Raw genomic sequence first — 17,144 nt, 5'->3', positions numbered from 1 at the left:
CTGTGGAAAGAGAAGCAATTAACGTTTCATGTCAGGAACCCTTCGTCAGAATTGTTAGATGCTGTCAAACCTGTTCTCAATGACTGAACAAATATCAGTGATCGCTGTTTGGAGTGAAGGTTACCAGGGCTGCCTCCGTTTGTTTTGGGGCTACCAGCAGCTTCTATTCTGTAGTAACTGCTGGGCAAACTTCATTCACCAACTTCAGCCAAACCCTGCCCTTCCTCACCCCATAAATTGAACTGGTACTGTAAAACAGAACTCTTCCCTTTGATTGGACCTGGTGTCTAGAACTCCATAGCATTGGCTGTTGCACAGTAAAATCCTCTTTACCATCTTGCAGGGAGGAGTTCCCCATACTAACCTTCCAGTGTTGTGCTGTGGACCCAAGTTTGCTAGAAATTGGAACACCCCTTAATACTTATTTCAGGGAATACTTACAGTTAGCGGACCAAAGACATCCTCTATTGCCCTAAGAGCATGGCTAGTTTTAAATCTAAGTCTCAATATACCATACCTTTATGTCCAAAGTGCTGCTAAAAAGTCCTTAACCTCATATTTAAATACTGAAGTTCTTTGCACAAGTCTTCTTTCCTTATATTTGAGCTTGGAGAGTACTTTGCATATACCATTGTTCACTTGTTTGTTCGTGAGTGATTTACAGTCAGAGTAAAAGGATAAAAGTGGTGAAGCCCATCTTTTCTACCACTTCCTAGGATTCCTGAGTGTTGCACAGATATGAAAATGTTGAAACTTAGCCAGTCTAAACTTGCACATTGCTTTCAGGCATTGCTCGCTATGGTCAAAAGTAATGACTACAATATTTTGGCTGAAAAAGTGTTCATTGCATTCTTAAGTTGATTAAAGTCTAATCCCTGTTTTACATAGTTTAAACCTAGAAATTTAAATGTTAGTTGTTTTATGTGGGATGATTACAGAACCATCTGTAACATTTTGTTCATTTTTTTTAGCTTGACTAAAAAGCTTGGAAAAGTCAAATGGAGCTGTATTCAACGTAACTCATCCAGATGGCCAATGATCTGATTTGTCATTTTTCTCAGGCATTTTTACAACAATGTTTTTCCATACATCCCTTGTCTTATCTTTTTTTGTCTCAACTTTTGGTTACCTAGATGTTACAAATTCATGTGCCAAAGGATTTGGTAATGCAGCCTTAACATCTTACAATTTGGATGAGGGCACTAAAAATACTGTTGGTAAATTTGATAAGTCGAAAGGTATACACGGGTTACAAAGCTATAAAAATAGGATAAAGGAATAGGGAAAGATCTGGCAAATTGGGCTATTAAAAAGATGCATAATCTTGTGATGGTATTGAGTTTGCTTACTGCAAAGTTCTAAACTAAAACAAAGACCTTAAATCTTATCAGATATAAATAGCCATGGGTACTCTCACAAAAGGAAGATTATACTGTCACTACCCAATCTTCAAAGACTAGTTTACTTTCCTGTTTATTCTCCATGCAGAGATTTAGCTGCCAATGCCCACTATTCAAGCAGTGGGTCCCCTCTCCCTACCAAGGAGAAGAATGCTTCGAGCTAGCATAGTAGTTTAAATACAGTTCATTTATTTTCCGTAATGCACATTCAAATCCAAACAATGTTCTGAAAACACATTTTTTTAAAAACTTAAGATTTCTATTTTCAACATTTCCAAATTACAAACAAATCCTAAAACACATACTTCCAAAACATAGGTACAATTCTTATAAACTAAAAAGATGTAACAATGCCGATGAACAAATCCACCGCCACAGAAACTGAAGCCAAAGGAATAGATTCTAGTCATCCTGTCTTCCTAACATACTACTTGATGTTCTTCAACAATTCCCAATAAAAAAAAATAGATCTTCTCTCTACACTTATACCCTATCACTTGGGTAACATCACACATCTATGTCCTCAGGTTCTCTTTTTACACAAATGGTCTAAAAGCATTTGGAGACAGATCTCAGCTCACTGTTCACAGTTCACAATGCTATAAAGCTAAGTTCCTTGAGTACATAAACGTTCCAACTATAAACACGAGTTTTTTGATAAGTTAAATGATAGTCCATCTGCTTCTGCAAGCTTCCTTAAGCTTAGAGTCAACTTTTCAGTTTGAATTCTGCTAACATTTTATCCTATGGATGCAGTCTTATTCCAAAAATCAAGTTTTATTCTGATTCTTAATGGTGATAAACAATGCTTTATCTTTTGAAGTGATCAAATGGAGTAATAAGTGAATTTATGTCAAACAAGGTAAGTTTGATAGGCTCTCTTTTGCAGTGGACACTACCAAATCTAGGTGTTATAATACCACTACTTGATTTTATTTTCCTTTTACCAATAATATCAAAACCCTCCAGTGCAGGGGTTTCCAATATGGGGTTCACAGACCCTCTTGCTTAATGATATTGGTCAATGGCAAAGGTTGGAAACCCCTGCTCTGGTGGCTAGACTGCCATTATAATTAAATTTGCACTTGTTGAGGTAGCTTGTTCCGTTTTGGGGATGTGGAATCAAAGTTCTGTCTGAAACCAAAAGGAAAATGGGCGATAAAGTAGGATATTAATGATTGCTTGGTAAATCTTACTACAATGTTGATGTATTGTGCCAAACAGAAGGAAATATTGGCTCTGCAAATATAAAATTTGCTTTCTAAATTTGTGTTTCTTGGCAAAACTCTGCCTAACATGTTTTGCTCTCCCCAGATACTGCCTGAACTGGTGAATACTTGGAGCATTGTTTGTGTTTTGGATTTGACAAGGCAGTCTTTTAGTTTCCATATTTTTTTTATCCCCAAATATTGAGTTGTCAATCTATAACTACTGGACCAGCTAGATTGCAGTATCTACTGATTCCTAGGCAATGGAAGACCTTGCTGCTTTGTGATTGGTTGAAAGATGTGGGATGGGACACAGACAGTGTGCAAACTGATTGTTGCTATGTTAATACTGATACCAGACTTTGAGACTGGATCTACTGCCATGGTCACTGGACCGAATCCATTGATGGAACCATTTAAATCTATCCAAGTACAAGATCTATATCCTCAAAGCTTCACCTGATATTTTTTTGTTTGCTTGGACTGAACTATGTAACCAAAACCTATTGCTTGTAATTTCATCTGATTGGGGTAAGTAAATTATGGATTGTACCAATTTGTTTGCTTTCCTCTTCGAATTTCTCACATTCCATTTATTTTTCTAAGCAAAGCCTAGCATTTCTAAAAATATTTTAATCCCAGAAGTCTCATTTCTGGAAAGATTGCAAAATTGTTAGTTTTCAAAAGATGCTTATGACTTTTAATAGGTCATAAATATTTTTAGAAAAATTTGTTTATTTGGGAAAAGTCAATAAAACCCCTAGGGCATATATAATCACATGGACTTGTAGAGAATTTATTCAGGAATTCAAATAAGTAATCACTTTTTGTATATATTCCATATTAACATCGGTACAGCAGAAAATATTACCCAGAACTGAAGGTGAAAAAACTCATTTGGGGAGATTTCTGGAGTTTTATCAATGTCATGATATTTTCCATATCGTTGTATCAAATCAAAACAATTCAGCTTTTGTCATAGCATATAGAATTACAGTACAATAATTCAAATGTGGGGTTCCACACAGCCATAACCTAGGCTCCATTTGGTTGTAAAATGAATATATTTAATCAAAGACTGCTTTCCATACTTTGTTTTCCATACTTTCATAACCTAGTAATCATAATTTTCCAAGTCTTCCACATCTTCATCTGAACTTTCCTCACTCTCTGAGGTGGATGCCTGGTTCTCACAGTCTGCCAGTCTACACGTGTCAGTACACCTGAGGCCATTTGCAACACACATACATCTTGGGAGTGAACATTTTTTTGGACAGTTACAGGCCAGTAGATCCAGGATGGCATTGGGTGCTAGCTGGCCTTCCATCCAGTGCACCACTAACTGTTCAGCTTCCTCTTCTCTCTCCATCTTCCATCTTGTGGGTCCTTCTCCAAACATCTACTCCATATACCAGCCTAGTAGTTGGCTCACTGTGCATGTTTTGTTGAGCTGTCCTTGCATGTTGGGAGTTGATGACTTTCGATTCCACCTTTTTTGGCACAGAAAAGGTGATACCTGAGCTCATTGACCTTGGTGGTCGATGTTTTTGGGGCATACAGGAGACGTGTAAATGCCTCCAGTTTGTCCATCATTTCTGGGGAGAGGTCCCATTCCTGACCCAACTCTAAGAATGTGTCCTGAGTTTCCCTGTTGCTGGTCAGAAAGTTTAGGGCACTTGTCTTCCCTTTGCCTGCAAAAGTGCTTCCAGTGTCACATTCTGTATATGCATGCAACCCGATGAGAGCCCTACAAACATCTATGCCAACAGTGGCAGCAACCTTCTTGATGTCTACAAGCCTTGTACGGGTTCTAGAGCCACACTTCTGGAACAATGGGGCCTCAACCTTGTCACAAAATGCTAAAGACATCTGTGTCTTCTGAGCAAATCACTACAGATTGGTATCCCCTCTTGTGGCATGGGCAGCATGGAGAAGTAGGCAGCCATCTGCTTCTTGTTGACACTGAAGAGCTGGCACCTCCTCACTGTCTTGAGATGTGATTCTCAAGATTTGTCATTCACAGTTGCATACAGAATCTTCTGTAGCTTTGCTCTGTACTCTGCCTTCCTCCATTCATGGGCTATGAAAGCTACCACTGCTGCAGTGCTATCACACATTTTCTAGCACTAGGGGTGTATATCTGGCCAAAAATCACATTATTCCCCTTCTCTCTCTCCCCCCCCCCCCCCCCCCCGATGGTACTAGTGGCTCAAATTTGGGGTCTTGGCTCACGGACTAATTATATACTCAGCTCAGAGTAGTGGTGAGTGAAGTTATTCACACAGTTTCAGGAGCCTGATGATTCGAGGACAGTAACTGCTCCTGAGCCTGTGGTGGTGGGGGCCTTTGATGGATCATTGATAGAACTTGGTTCCAATCTCATTTGTAAAGGATTAACTTTTGAGCAATTGGTTTGACGGAGGACGTGGCAATATTCTGGAGGTTTGTTAGTGGTTCTCAACCTACAAGTATATGTTGATTACTCTGACATTAGGAGTAGTAGAAAATTGAAAGAGTGTTGGCTTGATGAATTACCTTTTGCTCCCTCTAGCCAGATATTCAAACCTAAATGCTTAATGTTTGCTTTTGAATAATTTTCCATCTATCCCTTTACAATGTGGACCAACCGATAATTTGGCAGAGATGGTGTCCATTCTCATTTTGAGTCATTGTCCTATGGTATGAAAGAAGTAGAAGGGTAAAGCAGTGTGTTCAACAACCCTTAATGCGCAGAAAAACCTGATGTCTGGGTTGTCTGAATATGTTGCTATTTTGATTAACAAATTTACACTTCCCTTTCATTTTGCTAAGTGACCTAATTGCGCAGATTAAATGTGGCCATTCAATGGTAATGTTGTACCCCTTTTTTCCCTCAAAAGCCATGCACTATAGATTTTCAAGCATTTCTGAAATGAATCATGGTTATATCATTTGAGATTTTTCCCCCAACTCTCTGGTTGTCAGTACTAGGCATCAGCTTCCTGAGAACATTGAAGATACTTTTAACAAGCAGTTTTTAAACACTAGGAGCTGATTGCTTATTTGATTTACAATGACCATTCAATATACTATGTACTATGATCTCAGTGAATGATTTCAGGTTATGCCATTGTTTGCTTTGATCCTCCGGTGATTGACAATGATGTATGCCATGACCCATAGTAATAGGAATTTGTCACTAGCCCAAGTTCAAAAGTTATTACCAGGAACTGATTAAAACAGAATTTTAACAGAAAATTAGAGACCTGGTTCATTTTGACAACTTCTGATTGATATTTCATAAAACACTGGCTGCCCAGGTTTCTACAGGGGCTGTTCAGGAATGAGAAATGGAAAACTTTTAAAATTTAAAATGCTGTTTCTGATAACTTTTTTTTAAAGAACATCAGTAAAATATTGTGATTGCGGACGGGATAGAATTAAAGATCCAAGCTATAAAACAAGAATCCTTTTTGAAGGGTAGTTTAATGCTTGGAAATGTATCTTTTCTACCTTATTTGTAGCTTTGCAATGACAATGATTGGTGCAATGATCATAGTCATACAGCATGGAAACAGGACCACCCCCCACACCATTCCCCAGTCCATGCCGACCACAGCATCCTCCTTGCTAGTCCTCGTTGCATGTGTTCAGTCCCTAACCCTTCAAGCATTTCCCTCCATGTACCTCTGCAACCGCCTCTGTTGCCACTGTACTCGCCTCGACCACCTCCTTTGGCAGCTCATTCCAGATACTTACTACCCTCTGTGTAAAGTTACCCCTAGTCTCTCTCTTAAATCTCTCCCTCCTTGTATTTGTGCCCTCTAGTCTTGGACCCCCCCCCCCACCCCCAACCCGGGGGAAAAAAGACTATGGTAGGTATTCCCTCCATTGTGTGCAGTCAACCATGGATGTTGCGTCCCAGCTGTCTATGCACTAGCCAGTCTGCAAGCCAGGGCAGTACAATATGGAGAGCAGGCTGTTGTCCATTCAGCAGACTTACCCTCTCCACTCAGCCTATGAATCCAAAGGAACTGCAGAGACCAATACAGTTTGGCACCAGCAGCACTGCAGGAGTTGCCAATCAGTACTGAATTCAATGCAGGGCTTCCTTAACGACTTCAATTTTGGGGTTTTCCTCAGTGCTTACTCCTGAAGCGTTCCCTATGAGTGGGTATAGTTACAAGGCAGAGAAGGTTTGAAATTAGTTTTCCTTCTAGATGAACTGCCAACCATGGCTGACAAGCCTGATCTGCCGAAAGCAACCAATTTTATTGTGCCAGTAATCTGCCTTTGTCTCTTCTCCTGTCAGTCGAAACAATTCAGCCAGGCTTAGTAGCTAAGCCACATGTGAAGGCCAGGAGCTGGACTTGGTTGTCAGACGCTATTCGAGAGCATGCCATTAGGAGCATTTAGTGGGAGGTTATTCCCACTTATTCTTCTCCCCACAACACCACCAACCCCCCCCCCCCCGCCCTCGGGCTGTGACAACATTAAGGAACCAAAAGTCTATGACAATGGATATTATCAATACCCTTCATTGTTTTATAAACTTCTGTGAAGTTGCCCTCATTCTCATGCTCCAATGCATAAAGATCCAGCGTGGCCAGCTACTCTCTAACTCAGCCCTCCAGTCCAGGCAGCATCCTCGTAAATCTCTTCTGTGCCCTCTCCAGCTTTCATATAACAAGATGATGAAAAACTACATGAATACTCCCAGTGTGATCTCACCAGCAACTTGTATAACTCTCAGCATAATGGCCATACTCCTAAACTCAATGCCCTGACTAAAGGCCAGTATACTAGACACTCCCCTGTCTACATGCCACTTTCAGTGAACTATGCACTTGTACTCCCATGTGCCTCTGTTCCATGATACTCGTCACTGCCCTGCCATTTACTCTATAGGTCCTACCCTGGTTTGAATGTCCAAACTGCATTACCTCGCACTTACCCAAGTTGAAGTCCATTTACCCTCTCCCAGTCATCTCCCAACCTGATCAAAATATTTGTAAATCATTGTAATCTACTTCGCTATCAACAGACCCAAGCAGTACGGAAATGTAGTGGTTAGCATAAAGCTTTACAGTGCCAGCAATCGGGATTCTGTTCCTGCTGCTGTCAATAAGGAGTTTGTACATTCTCCAATGACTGTATCGGTTTCCCTTGGGTGCTCGGGTTTTGGCCGATGTTCCAATGACTTACTGGTTAGGGTTAGTAAATTGTGGGCTTTCTAATTTAGCGCTAGAAGCACAACAGCACTTACAGGCTGCCCTCTGTACATCTTTTTCACCATGTGACAAATAAAGTTAATCTTTAATGTAGTATCATTAGCATGCTTGCTAATTGTGCCATGTACATTCACAAAAACACTTTATATATCTAAAGGATTAGAGACCTCATCAGTCATAGGCCTCCAGTTGGCCAATTAACTTCCAACTCGCCTTCAGCTTCCTATTGAGACAATTCTGAACCCACCTCACTGGCTTCCCCTGAATTCCATGTGATCTAACCTTCCAGATCAACTTGCCACGTGGGACTTGGTCAAAGGTTTCACTAAAGTCCTTGTAGGCAACATTCACTATCCTATCTTCATCTTCATCTCTCCTTAGTTATGTTCAAAAAAACTTAAGATTCATCAAATGTGGCCTCCCCCTCAAAACTATGTTGGCTATTCTTGATCAGACTTTGACTATCCAAGTGATAGTCGATCTTGTCCCTCAGAATGCCCTCCAGTATCTTCTCTACGACTGATGTCAGGCTGTATTTCCGTGACCTGTCCTTGCTACTCTTGAACAATGGAACAACATTAGCCACCCTCCGGTCGTCTTCAGGTTCATGGCAAATGACAAATCAAATATCACTAAGGGGCCTCCATGATTTCATCCTTGACCTCCCATAAGATCTGGGAGGTGCACTTCATCAGTCTGTGGAAATTTGCCAACCTCGGTGTGCTTCAAGGCTGCAACTAACACCTTCCTGTAATATGCATATGTTCTAAGACTTCACTACTAAATGGTGTTGGGCAAAGTTTCCATTAGTGCTGTGGTACTAGTTTGCAACGGTTTCAGACTATTTGTATTCTTTAGCTGCACCTTTTAGGCCAAGTACTGTCGCGTTACCGGAAGACTGAAATATAAGTTTCCTGCCCAGACAATTAATTTTTAACTACATGCAATGTGCATGTCAAGAACAACCAGTGATGGAGATTTGACATCAACAGTGTGAAGTTAAAAGTGGGTGTACGATGTATGTTGGGGATTGTGGTTATAAGATAGTGCCCAAATGAGGTGTCCAGTGATTGTTGTCTTTACTAATTTTGCTTTCTGAATGGGTTTAGTTTTTCAATAAACTTAAAACCATGTTCAACTAAAATCTTGGATGTGACAGGCTTGTGTAAATATTTGCATATTTGACAGAAGTCCTGGACTGCTTATAATGCTGAAGCAGAAGAGGTGCTCTTCATTGGTTATACATTACTCTTTTCAGAACATCCTGACGATGTCAAGCCAATTACGAAAATGTTAATCACAATTATGTTGATATTTTTCCCCCTCAAGAAGGAGCAGCTGTGAGTGCTGAAGCTGTAAAAGGGGATTTTTTGCAGAGAGTTGGCTGTTTACATAGACCATAGGACATTACAGCACAATACAGGCCCTTTGGCCCACAATTTTGTGCTAACCTTTTAACCTATTCCAAGATCCACCTAAACCTTTCTCTCCTAAATAGTCCTCCATTTTTTTGCTATCATCCTTTGAGGGAAATAAACTAGCATCCTAGTTGTTCAGCACGTTATTGACGTGAAAGTGTGTTTTTTTTCTCTCCAAATAATTACCTTAACTGCAATCTCTAAAAGTGGCTTTGAAAGTTTTTTTTTAAGCTTTGTTCTCTTCTGTAATCTTGGGTATCCTGATCACCATTGGCAACATAACCTTCAGTCATTTTGAAATTTAAGATTCTTTTCCTAATTTTTCTTTCTGTATCTTGATCCCTGTTATAGAACCCAAGTCTTTCACCACTTCTAATTTTCCCCTGGCTCCAGTTCAGGATTTTTTTTATATCTTAATGTAATCACTATCAGCAGGCAATTGTTTGTTAATGAGGAAAAATTTGTCTGATGAATTGCTTGAGTTTTTATGGCATCTTTAATGTAGTAGTATATCCCCAGATACATCTATTTGTAACATGGTTGTACATGTCTAATATTTGTGTGTGCATTACATAAACTAAATCAGTAATCGGTAATGTATTACCAAAATTCTGTGTGAAGTCTTCCTTTTGAGTTCACTGCTGTGTTTGGACCAAGTGCCAGCTTTGTTTAAAGTTGGACACTCTTGGCTTAAGGCCAAGAGTCATAAGCTCAGGTACTTATGCCATGTGAAGCCATTTGAGATTTGCATAATCTAAAACTTGCCTTTCAAGTACAGATGCAGTTTCATTTGGCTCTCCACTCAACCTGGACAACAGCAACATCTAAGTCATGCTGCTGTTTATTAGTTACAGTTCACCAGGTAGAACAGCTAGTTGAGTGGTTTTGCAACAACAACTCTGCACTAAACATCAGTAAGACCAAGGAATTGAGTGTGGACTTCAGGAAGGGGAAGTCGAAGGAACACACACCAGTCCACCCCGGTCAAAATTTCTGTTACTGTGAATAGCTAAGTGAGTAAAAAAAATTACCCGAATTCCAAAAAGCATAAAGTTAAAGATGACACATTTCTTTAATATTTTGAGCAAGATTGCTACTTTTTTATTTCCACCTTTTACAGTTTCAAAATAAGAGAAGGAGAAGGGACCAAAGCAAAAGTGTGGGCATCCTGCACGGTCAGTACTTAGTAACACCCCCTTTGGCAAGTATCACAGCTTGTAAATGCTTTCTGTAGCCAGCTAAGAGTCTTTCAATTCTTGTTTTGGGGATTTTTGCCCATTCTTCCTTGGTTCTGTGAGATTCTTGGGCTGTCCTGCATGCACTGCTCTTTTGAGGTCTATCCACAGATTTTCAATGATGTTTAGGTCAGGAAACTGAGGGCCATGGCAAAACCTTCAGCTTGCACCTTGAGGTAGTCCGTTGTGGATTTTCAGGTGTGTTTAGGATCATTATCCTGTTGTAGAAGCCATCTTTTCACCTTCAGCTTTTTTACAGACAATGTGATGTTTGTTTCCAGAATTTGCTGGTATTTAATTGAATTTATTCTTTCCTCTACCAGTGAAATGTTCCCCGTGCCACTGGCTGCAACACAAGCCCAAAGCATGATTGATCACCCCCGTGCTTAACAGTTGGAGAGGTGTTCTTTTCATGAAATTCTGCACCCTTTTTTCTCCAAACATACCTTTGCTCATTGTAGCCAAAAAGTTCTATTTTAACTTCATCAGCTCCCAGGACTTGTTTCCAAAATGCATCAGGCTTATTTAGATATTGCTTTGCAAACTTCTGATGCTGAATTTTGTGGTGAGGACGTAGGAAAGGTTTTCTCCTGATGACTCTCCCATGAAGGTCATATTTGTGCAGGTGTCGCTGCACGGTTGAACAGTGCACCACCACTCCAGAATCTGTTAAATCTTAGAAACATAGAAACACAAAACTTGCAGCACAATACAGGCCCTTCAGCCCCCAAAGTTGTACAGAACACATCCCTACCTTAGAAATTACTACAGTTACTTATAGCCCTCTATTTTACTAAGCTCCATGTATCTATCTAAAAGCCTCTTAAAAGACCCTATCGTATCAGCCTCCACCGCTGTTGCCGGCAGCCCATTCCATGCACTCACCACTCTGAGTAAAAAAAAACACTTACCCTTGACAACTCCTCTGTACCTACTCCCCAGCACCTTAAACCTGTGTCCTCTTGTGGCAACCATTTCAGCCCTAGGAGATTCAGGAATCTTCCTAAAGGTTTTTTGCAGTCAAACGGAGGTTTTGATTTGCCTTTCCAACAATCCTATGAGCAGTTCTCTTGGAGGGTCTTCCAGACCTCAACTTGGCCTCCACCGTTCCTGTTAACTGCCATTTCTTAATTACATTAGGAATTGAGGAAATGGCTACCTGAAAATGCTTTGCTATCTTATAGCCTTCTGCTTTGTGGGCATCATTTATTTTAATTTTCAGAGTGCTAAGTAGTTGCTTAGAGGAGCCCATAGCTGCTGATTGTTGGGACAAGGTTTGAGGAGTCAGGGTATTTATAAAGCTTTGAAATTTGCATCACCTGGCCTTTCTAACGATGACTGTGACAAGCCATAGCCCTAACAAGCTAATTAAAGTCTGAGACCTCAGTAAAAGTTATGAGAGCTCAAAACTCTTGGGGTGCCCAAATATTTGCATAGTGCTTCTTTCCTTTTTTTTCCACTCTAAAATTGTACAATACAAAAATAGTGCACTAATCTTGCTTAAAATGTTGAAAAGAATGTGTCATCTTTAACTTTGACTTTTGGAGATCAGTTTGTCTTCTACTCACTTAACTATTCACAGTAACAGAAATTTTGACCAGTGGGTACCCAAACTTTTGCATGGAGCAAAACATGGAGCAAGCTCCTATTGCAATACTTGTTTTAGTTATAGGTTATTTGTATATGACAATGACTTGCAACAAGTGAGCAAGAAACATTCTAATAGCCTCCATTAAGGGGAATGGTAACTTGATTGTCTTGAATCACTAAAGCAAGGAATTGGAGATTTGAATGTATATTTGGTATGAAAATGATTGTAGTCTTAGAATTGGGTGGGACTTTGGGTATAAACAAATGTTTACTGGTAGAATTATTTGTACTTCTACCCAACAGAAAATCATGTTTGTGCTTTATTATAGATTGGTGCTTGTAAATAGATTAGAATCACTGATTTGGGTTATTTATTAATATCTTTATTTTGTAGCCCCCTCAAACATCTGCAACATGTCTTGCATATTCTTGTCTTTATTTAGAAAGATTTTACTCTTCTGGATTAGTGCTCATTATTAACAGTAGACCGTGAAGATTATCAATTATATGAAGTAGTTCTTAGAATTGTAGGAACATGTGTCATAAAAATGGGCTGATTTGGTCCACTTCATCTCTGCCAACTGTAATACTTGTCTATGCTAATCTCAGTATTTTTGCCTGCATTTCTAAAGAATCTTCCTTTAATCCTAGTACTTTCACCTGCAACTCATTTTTTTCTTAAGTGTACTGAGTACCTTACATACCTAGCCCCTGTGTCACCTTGGGTGGGCTTGTGGGTGGCATTACCTATCGGGTTCGTTTCATTTGCATGCTCTTCCTGGACCACCTGAATTTCTTCTAGTTTCCTCCTACATCTCAAAGGTGAGCTGGTTAATTAGTCACTATAAATTCACCCAAATGAGGATGGATAATTGAAGAATCCTGGGGAGTTGATGGGTTTGTGAGAATAAGCCAGAGGGAAATAAGTGGGAAAGTGGAATGGCTCTGAAAGCAGCATGAACTTTGAGCTGCCTTTGTGATAAATATGCCTGGTATTAAAGATTGGTGTGTATAGAGCATCTGGCAGATTGATTTTTTTTTATGGCCATGTGCAATGTTAGTGTTTAGATTTGCCTCAAGCACATCCAGATCTTGAATCTAATATTTATATTGCACATGATAACATCTCACTGTCTCTCATTGAATTATTGTTGAGCATATGTGAAACAATGAAGTTTTGTGTATGATTTGTTAACTTTTTTTCTGTGCAATCACCTGCTTCTAGAGATGGCTCTGCAACAAATACTTCTATCATGCAAGATTAATTTGATGTGTTTTGCAGTTCTGAACTTGCTGATCACTGCCTCCGGAGTTCCAGCCTTGACATAACACTCCTGTTGAAACTTGGAGCATTTCTGCAAGCCTCTGCACTTTAGGCCATGGCGGGTCGGGGTGGCACGGCTCGATCCAATGGACCAGCCGCTGGAAACAAAATCTGTCAGTTTAAATTGGTTCTCCTGGGTGAATCGGCAGTGGGTAAATCCAGCCTCGTTTTACGCTTTGTGAAAGGACAGTTTCATGAATACCAGGAAAGCACAATTGGAGGTAAGTGACAGTAATGTTTTGAATATTTTGGTGAGTTAGCTGTGGTTTTTAATATCAATCGATAGTGGAGTAGTTGGCCATGACTACTTGATGTAGTGAAGGAAATATTTTTGCTGTAGGCACACTCCAGTTCAAAGGGCCCTAGACCCTTCAGTGAAGCAAAGCAAAGTTTCTGGGCCAAAGTAGTCCAGAATGCCCAGGAAGAGATCACAGTCGATGCTGCAGTGAGGATTCCATACAGAGCCATACACAAGTGCTGGAGGAACTCTGCAAGTTAGGCAGCATCTATGAGGAGGAATAAACAGTCCATGTTTTGGACTGGAAAGGAAGAGGCCAGAATAAAAAGTGGGGAGAGGGGAAAGAGTACAAGCTGGCAGGTGATGGGTAAGGATGGCCATATAGAGCCATATTTCCCTTCATTAGACCTAGCTGGAATTTTAACCTCTTGTACTGTTCTGCAAATTTATCACATTTCTTGAACCAGTTATGTTGTACAGGTCAACATTCACTAATCTGGCATTGAGGAGTGCCGGGTTGGTAAAAATGCTGAATTACAGAAGGATCACACGAAGCAATAGCTAACTGCCTCATCATACCTTTAAAATATTATGTAAATCAGTACGTTCAATAATAAACAGAAATATTAAATGAGTAGCAATTGAAATTTTAATAAAGTAATATACTAGGCAAAGATAAAATAAAGGGTACAGGAATTGACTTGTACTGAAAAGTTGAGCACTTCCACTTCTGAAGTGAGACGTTTAATATACATTCGGGCAGAGTTACGTGTCTGCAGGTGTGGGGTTGTCAGGATCATCAGCATCTTCATCTTGAAAAATGAGTGAAACATCAGGAACTGGTGCTGAAACTGGCACAACCGTTTCTTAAAAAACTAAAGGTGGCAGCACATCTGGGTGAGCAGAAGTTGATAGCACTGGATTTTGAAGTGTTAGCTCTGCTGCTGCTTCCCTGTCTGCTGAGTGTTTTTCACCACGCTGCACAAAACTAACCCATAACGATGCTTGAACTGATGAAGCCAGCCTTCACTATAGTCACATTCATAATCTAGTCCTAGTTCATGAAACATTTTTGCTTGTTCCTTCATATCTCCAGATAGTTCAACACCTTCACTTACATGAAGATTAAACCACGTTATCAGCACTTTATCTAGTTCTGAACTTCTTCCGTCTTTCATTGTTTTTCTTACACACATCTGTTTCTTTGAGCCACTATCAGCAAAAAAAAGCAGTTTTTCTTTGTTTATATCATACACTGTGGAAGAGCCAATGTTGTAACACTCGCTCAAGTTTTTCACTGATACACCACTGTCCAGTTTTTTTTCAAGCGTTCAACCTCATCTTTAAAGGATAACGTGCGGTGTTTTCGCTTCACAGCACGAGGTGCATTTCCTTTACTCACTGGGGCTGTAATTGGGGCTAAAAAAGAGTCAAATGATGTTAATAAATGCAGGAAAACAAGCAGGAATCGCCTGTCTACTTACAAGAACGCACCAACGCGTGAACAGATCTAGCATGACCAAAACAATGCGCATCAGATTGGTACGGTGGCCCGGGAAATTTGAAATCAGTGCCGGATTGTCAAAGAAACTGGATTACAGGTAGTCAGATTAGTGAAGGTCGACTGTACCATATTACTACGCCTTCCTGTGTCAAAGCAAAGAGATGAGCTAACCTACTCTGGATCCAATTCTGCTCTTGAGTTATCCAGCCCCAAATCCTGAATTGGCACTATTTGGTGTTCAAGATGAGATGGAGGGTTTTTAAATCATAAACTTGTTCAACTGCACCTTTGATCAGTTTACCCTTTGAGCATTTGGAAATGTTTTCCAAACATGAAAAGCAGCATGAGAGAGAACTGTTGAATGAGTATCTGCTGTTTATTGCTCCCATATTGTGATATGGGAATGTGTGAGATTTGCATATGAAATTCTGGTCTGGTACCTGTCAAGTTACAATTTCTGTTTCTGACATGAGGGTGAGGAACCTTGACAGATTCATTCAAACTTTTCCTTTTGTCTTAAGTGAATTAAAGCAGGGAAGGTGTTACAGGGCAGCATTCCCTCATGGTTGGGCCTCCAGAACAAGCTGTTTACAGGAGTAGACAGGATGTGCAGTATATCATATTTATTTTCTGGGTGTATAGATATTTACATAAAAATTGCTGTATCATTTATCAACAATGGCACATTCCTCAGGATCAAACAAAAACAATTTTAGCCCCATTCCAGGGTTTTCCAGCTGATGTCACTATAGTATTGAAATAAGCGATTCCTGCTTGTTTTCCTGCATTTATTATTTCTTATTGAAATAAGATCAACTAAAAAGCAGTAAATCCTTGGGAGCACAGTATTCATTCATGAATTCATAATCTCTAATCCCGTTTCTGGGAGAGAAGGGTAAGTGAGAATCTCAGGTCATTATAGTTTTCAAGAGAGTAGATAAATTAGGTTAGTCTGTTTTTGGAAAACCTGTTGCCAGAGCTGCCTGCAGTCATCTCCTGTGACATAAGAGCTACTCCTGGAATTGTACTGAGGGTTGTCTGTCCAGCAACACAGTACATATCATCACCATGCAGCAGCTCTTGATGGAAGAGAGCAACATGTGACCTTTTTTCGATGGCCTCTAAGCCATTTCCTTTCTTCAATTGAGAAGAACTGTGGAGCATCATTCTCCCATTTGATTGCCTGCAGAAGGCTAACTCTATCCTGCATCTGCTTTGTGTGCACCATTGGGTCTACAGACAGTACAGTAGGGTGATGGGTAAAGCTGGATCACTGGCCTATGTGTTTTCAGTCTTTCTCACCTCCAGGTATCCTGGTGGATTTGAATTGACCTCAGATCACACTTGGATCCGGGTCCTGGAATGTGCTTGGACAATTTAAATGAGGACCTAGACAGACTGCAAGTCCAATTGTCTGGTATGGAGGCGAGGTTCAGGCTGATTTCACTTGCTCTCTCATGAATGTTTATTCCTTTCGCCATGCAACCGAGTTTATGAACTGCAAGCAATTTGTGTACTGCATCTTGATGACTGAAACTGGGGTGGCCTTGATTCTGCAGTGGAACAGTTTCAGATTTCAAAGATTCAAAGCACCTTATTAAAGAATGTAAAAATTATACACCTTTAAATTGGTCTACTGACAGACAGCCACAAAGAAACCCAAATAACCCAATTTAAAAAGAAACAAAGTACACTGTGCCGAGAAAGAGGGAATAAACACATCTAAACAATAGAAGCAAGCTAATAGCATGCCAAACCAGACTGGGTTTCAGATCTGCTCCCCGAGCAGCGGGAATAGACCCAGTTCATCACACCAGTGGGCAGAAACACACAGCATTTGGAGACTGAGTTACAGGTCACTGAAATCACTTTCAAAAGGACAAGAAGCTGAGCCTGCAAAGCTAGCCTCCATTCCAGCTTGTCCCTACTGTACAATACAGTCATACTTAACAAGATAACCCAGGGTATTACAGGAAAGATACTAGCATGGATAGAAGATTGCCTGACTGACAGGGGT

General features: G+C 40.2%; 1 protein-coding gene across 2 annotated transcripts in view; it reads left to right on the top strand.

Moving 5' to 3' along the window:
- Nucleotides 1-17,144, top strand: part of rab5c (RAB5C, member RAS oncogene family) — a 38,120-nt gene that overhangs the window by 5,348 nt on the left and 15,628 nt on the right. For both annotated transcript variants that reach the window (XM_059956467.1, XM_059956466.1), the window contains exon 2: nt 13,344-13,606. In XM_059956467.1, coding sequence (XP_059812450.1) covers nt 13,441-13,606 — 166 coding nt within the window. In that variant the 5' untranslated portion in view covers nt 13,344-13,440. The remainder of the gene's footprint in view (nt 1-13,343; nt 13,607-17,144) is intronic.

This window comes from Hypanus sabinus, chromosome X1, assembly GCF_030144855.1.
Source record: "Hypanus sabinus isolate sHypSab1 chromosome X1, sHypSab1.hap1, whole genome shotgun sequence".
In the NCBI taxonomy this organism is placed as follows: Eukaryota; Metazoa; Chordata; class Chondrichthyes; order Myliobatiformes; family Dasyatidae; genus Hypanus; species Hypanus sabinus.
This window is presented reverse-complemented; position numbering and strand designations above follow the sequence as displayed.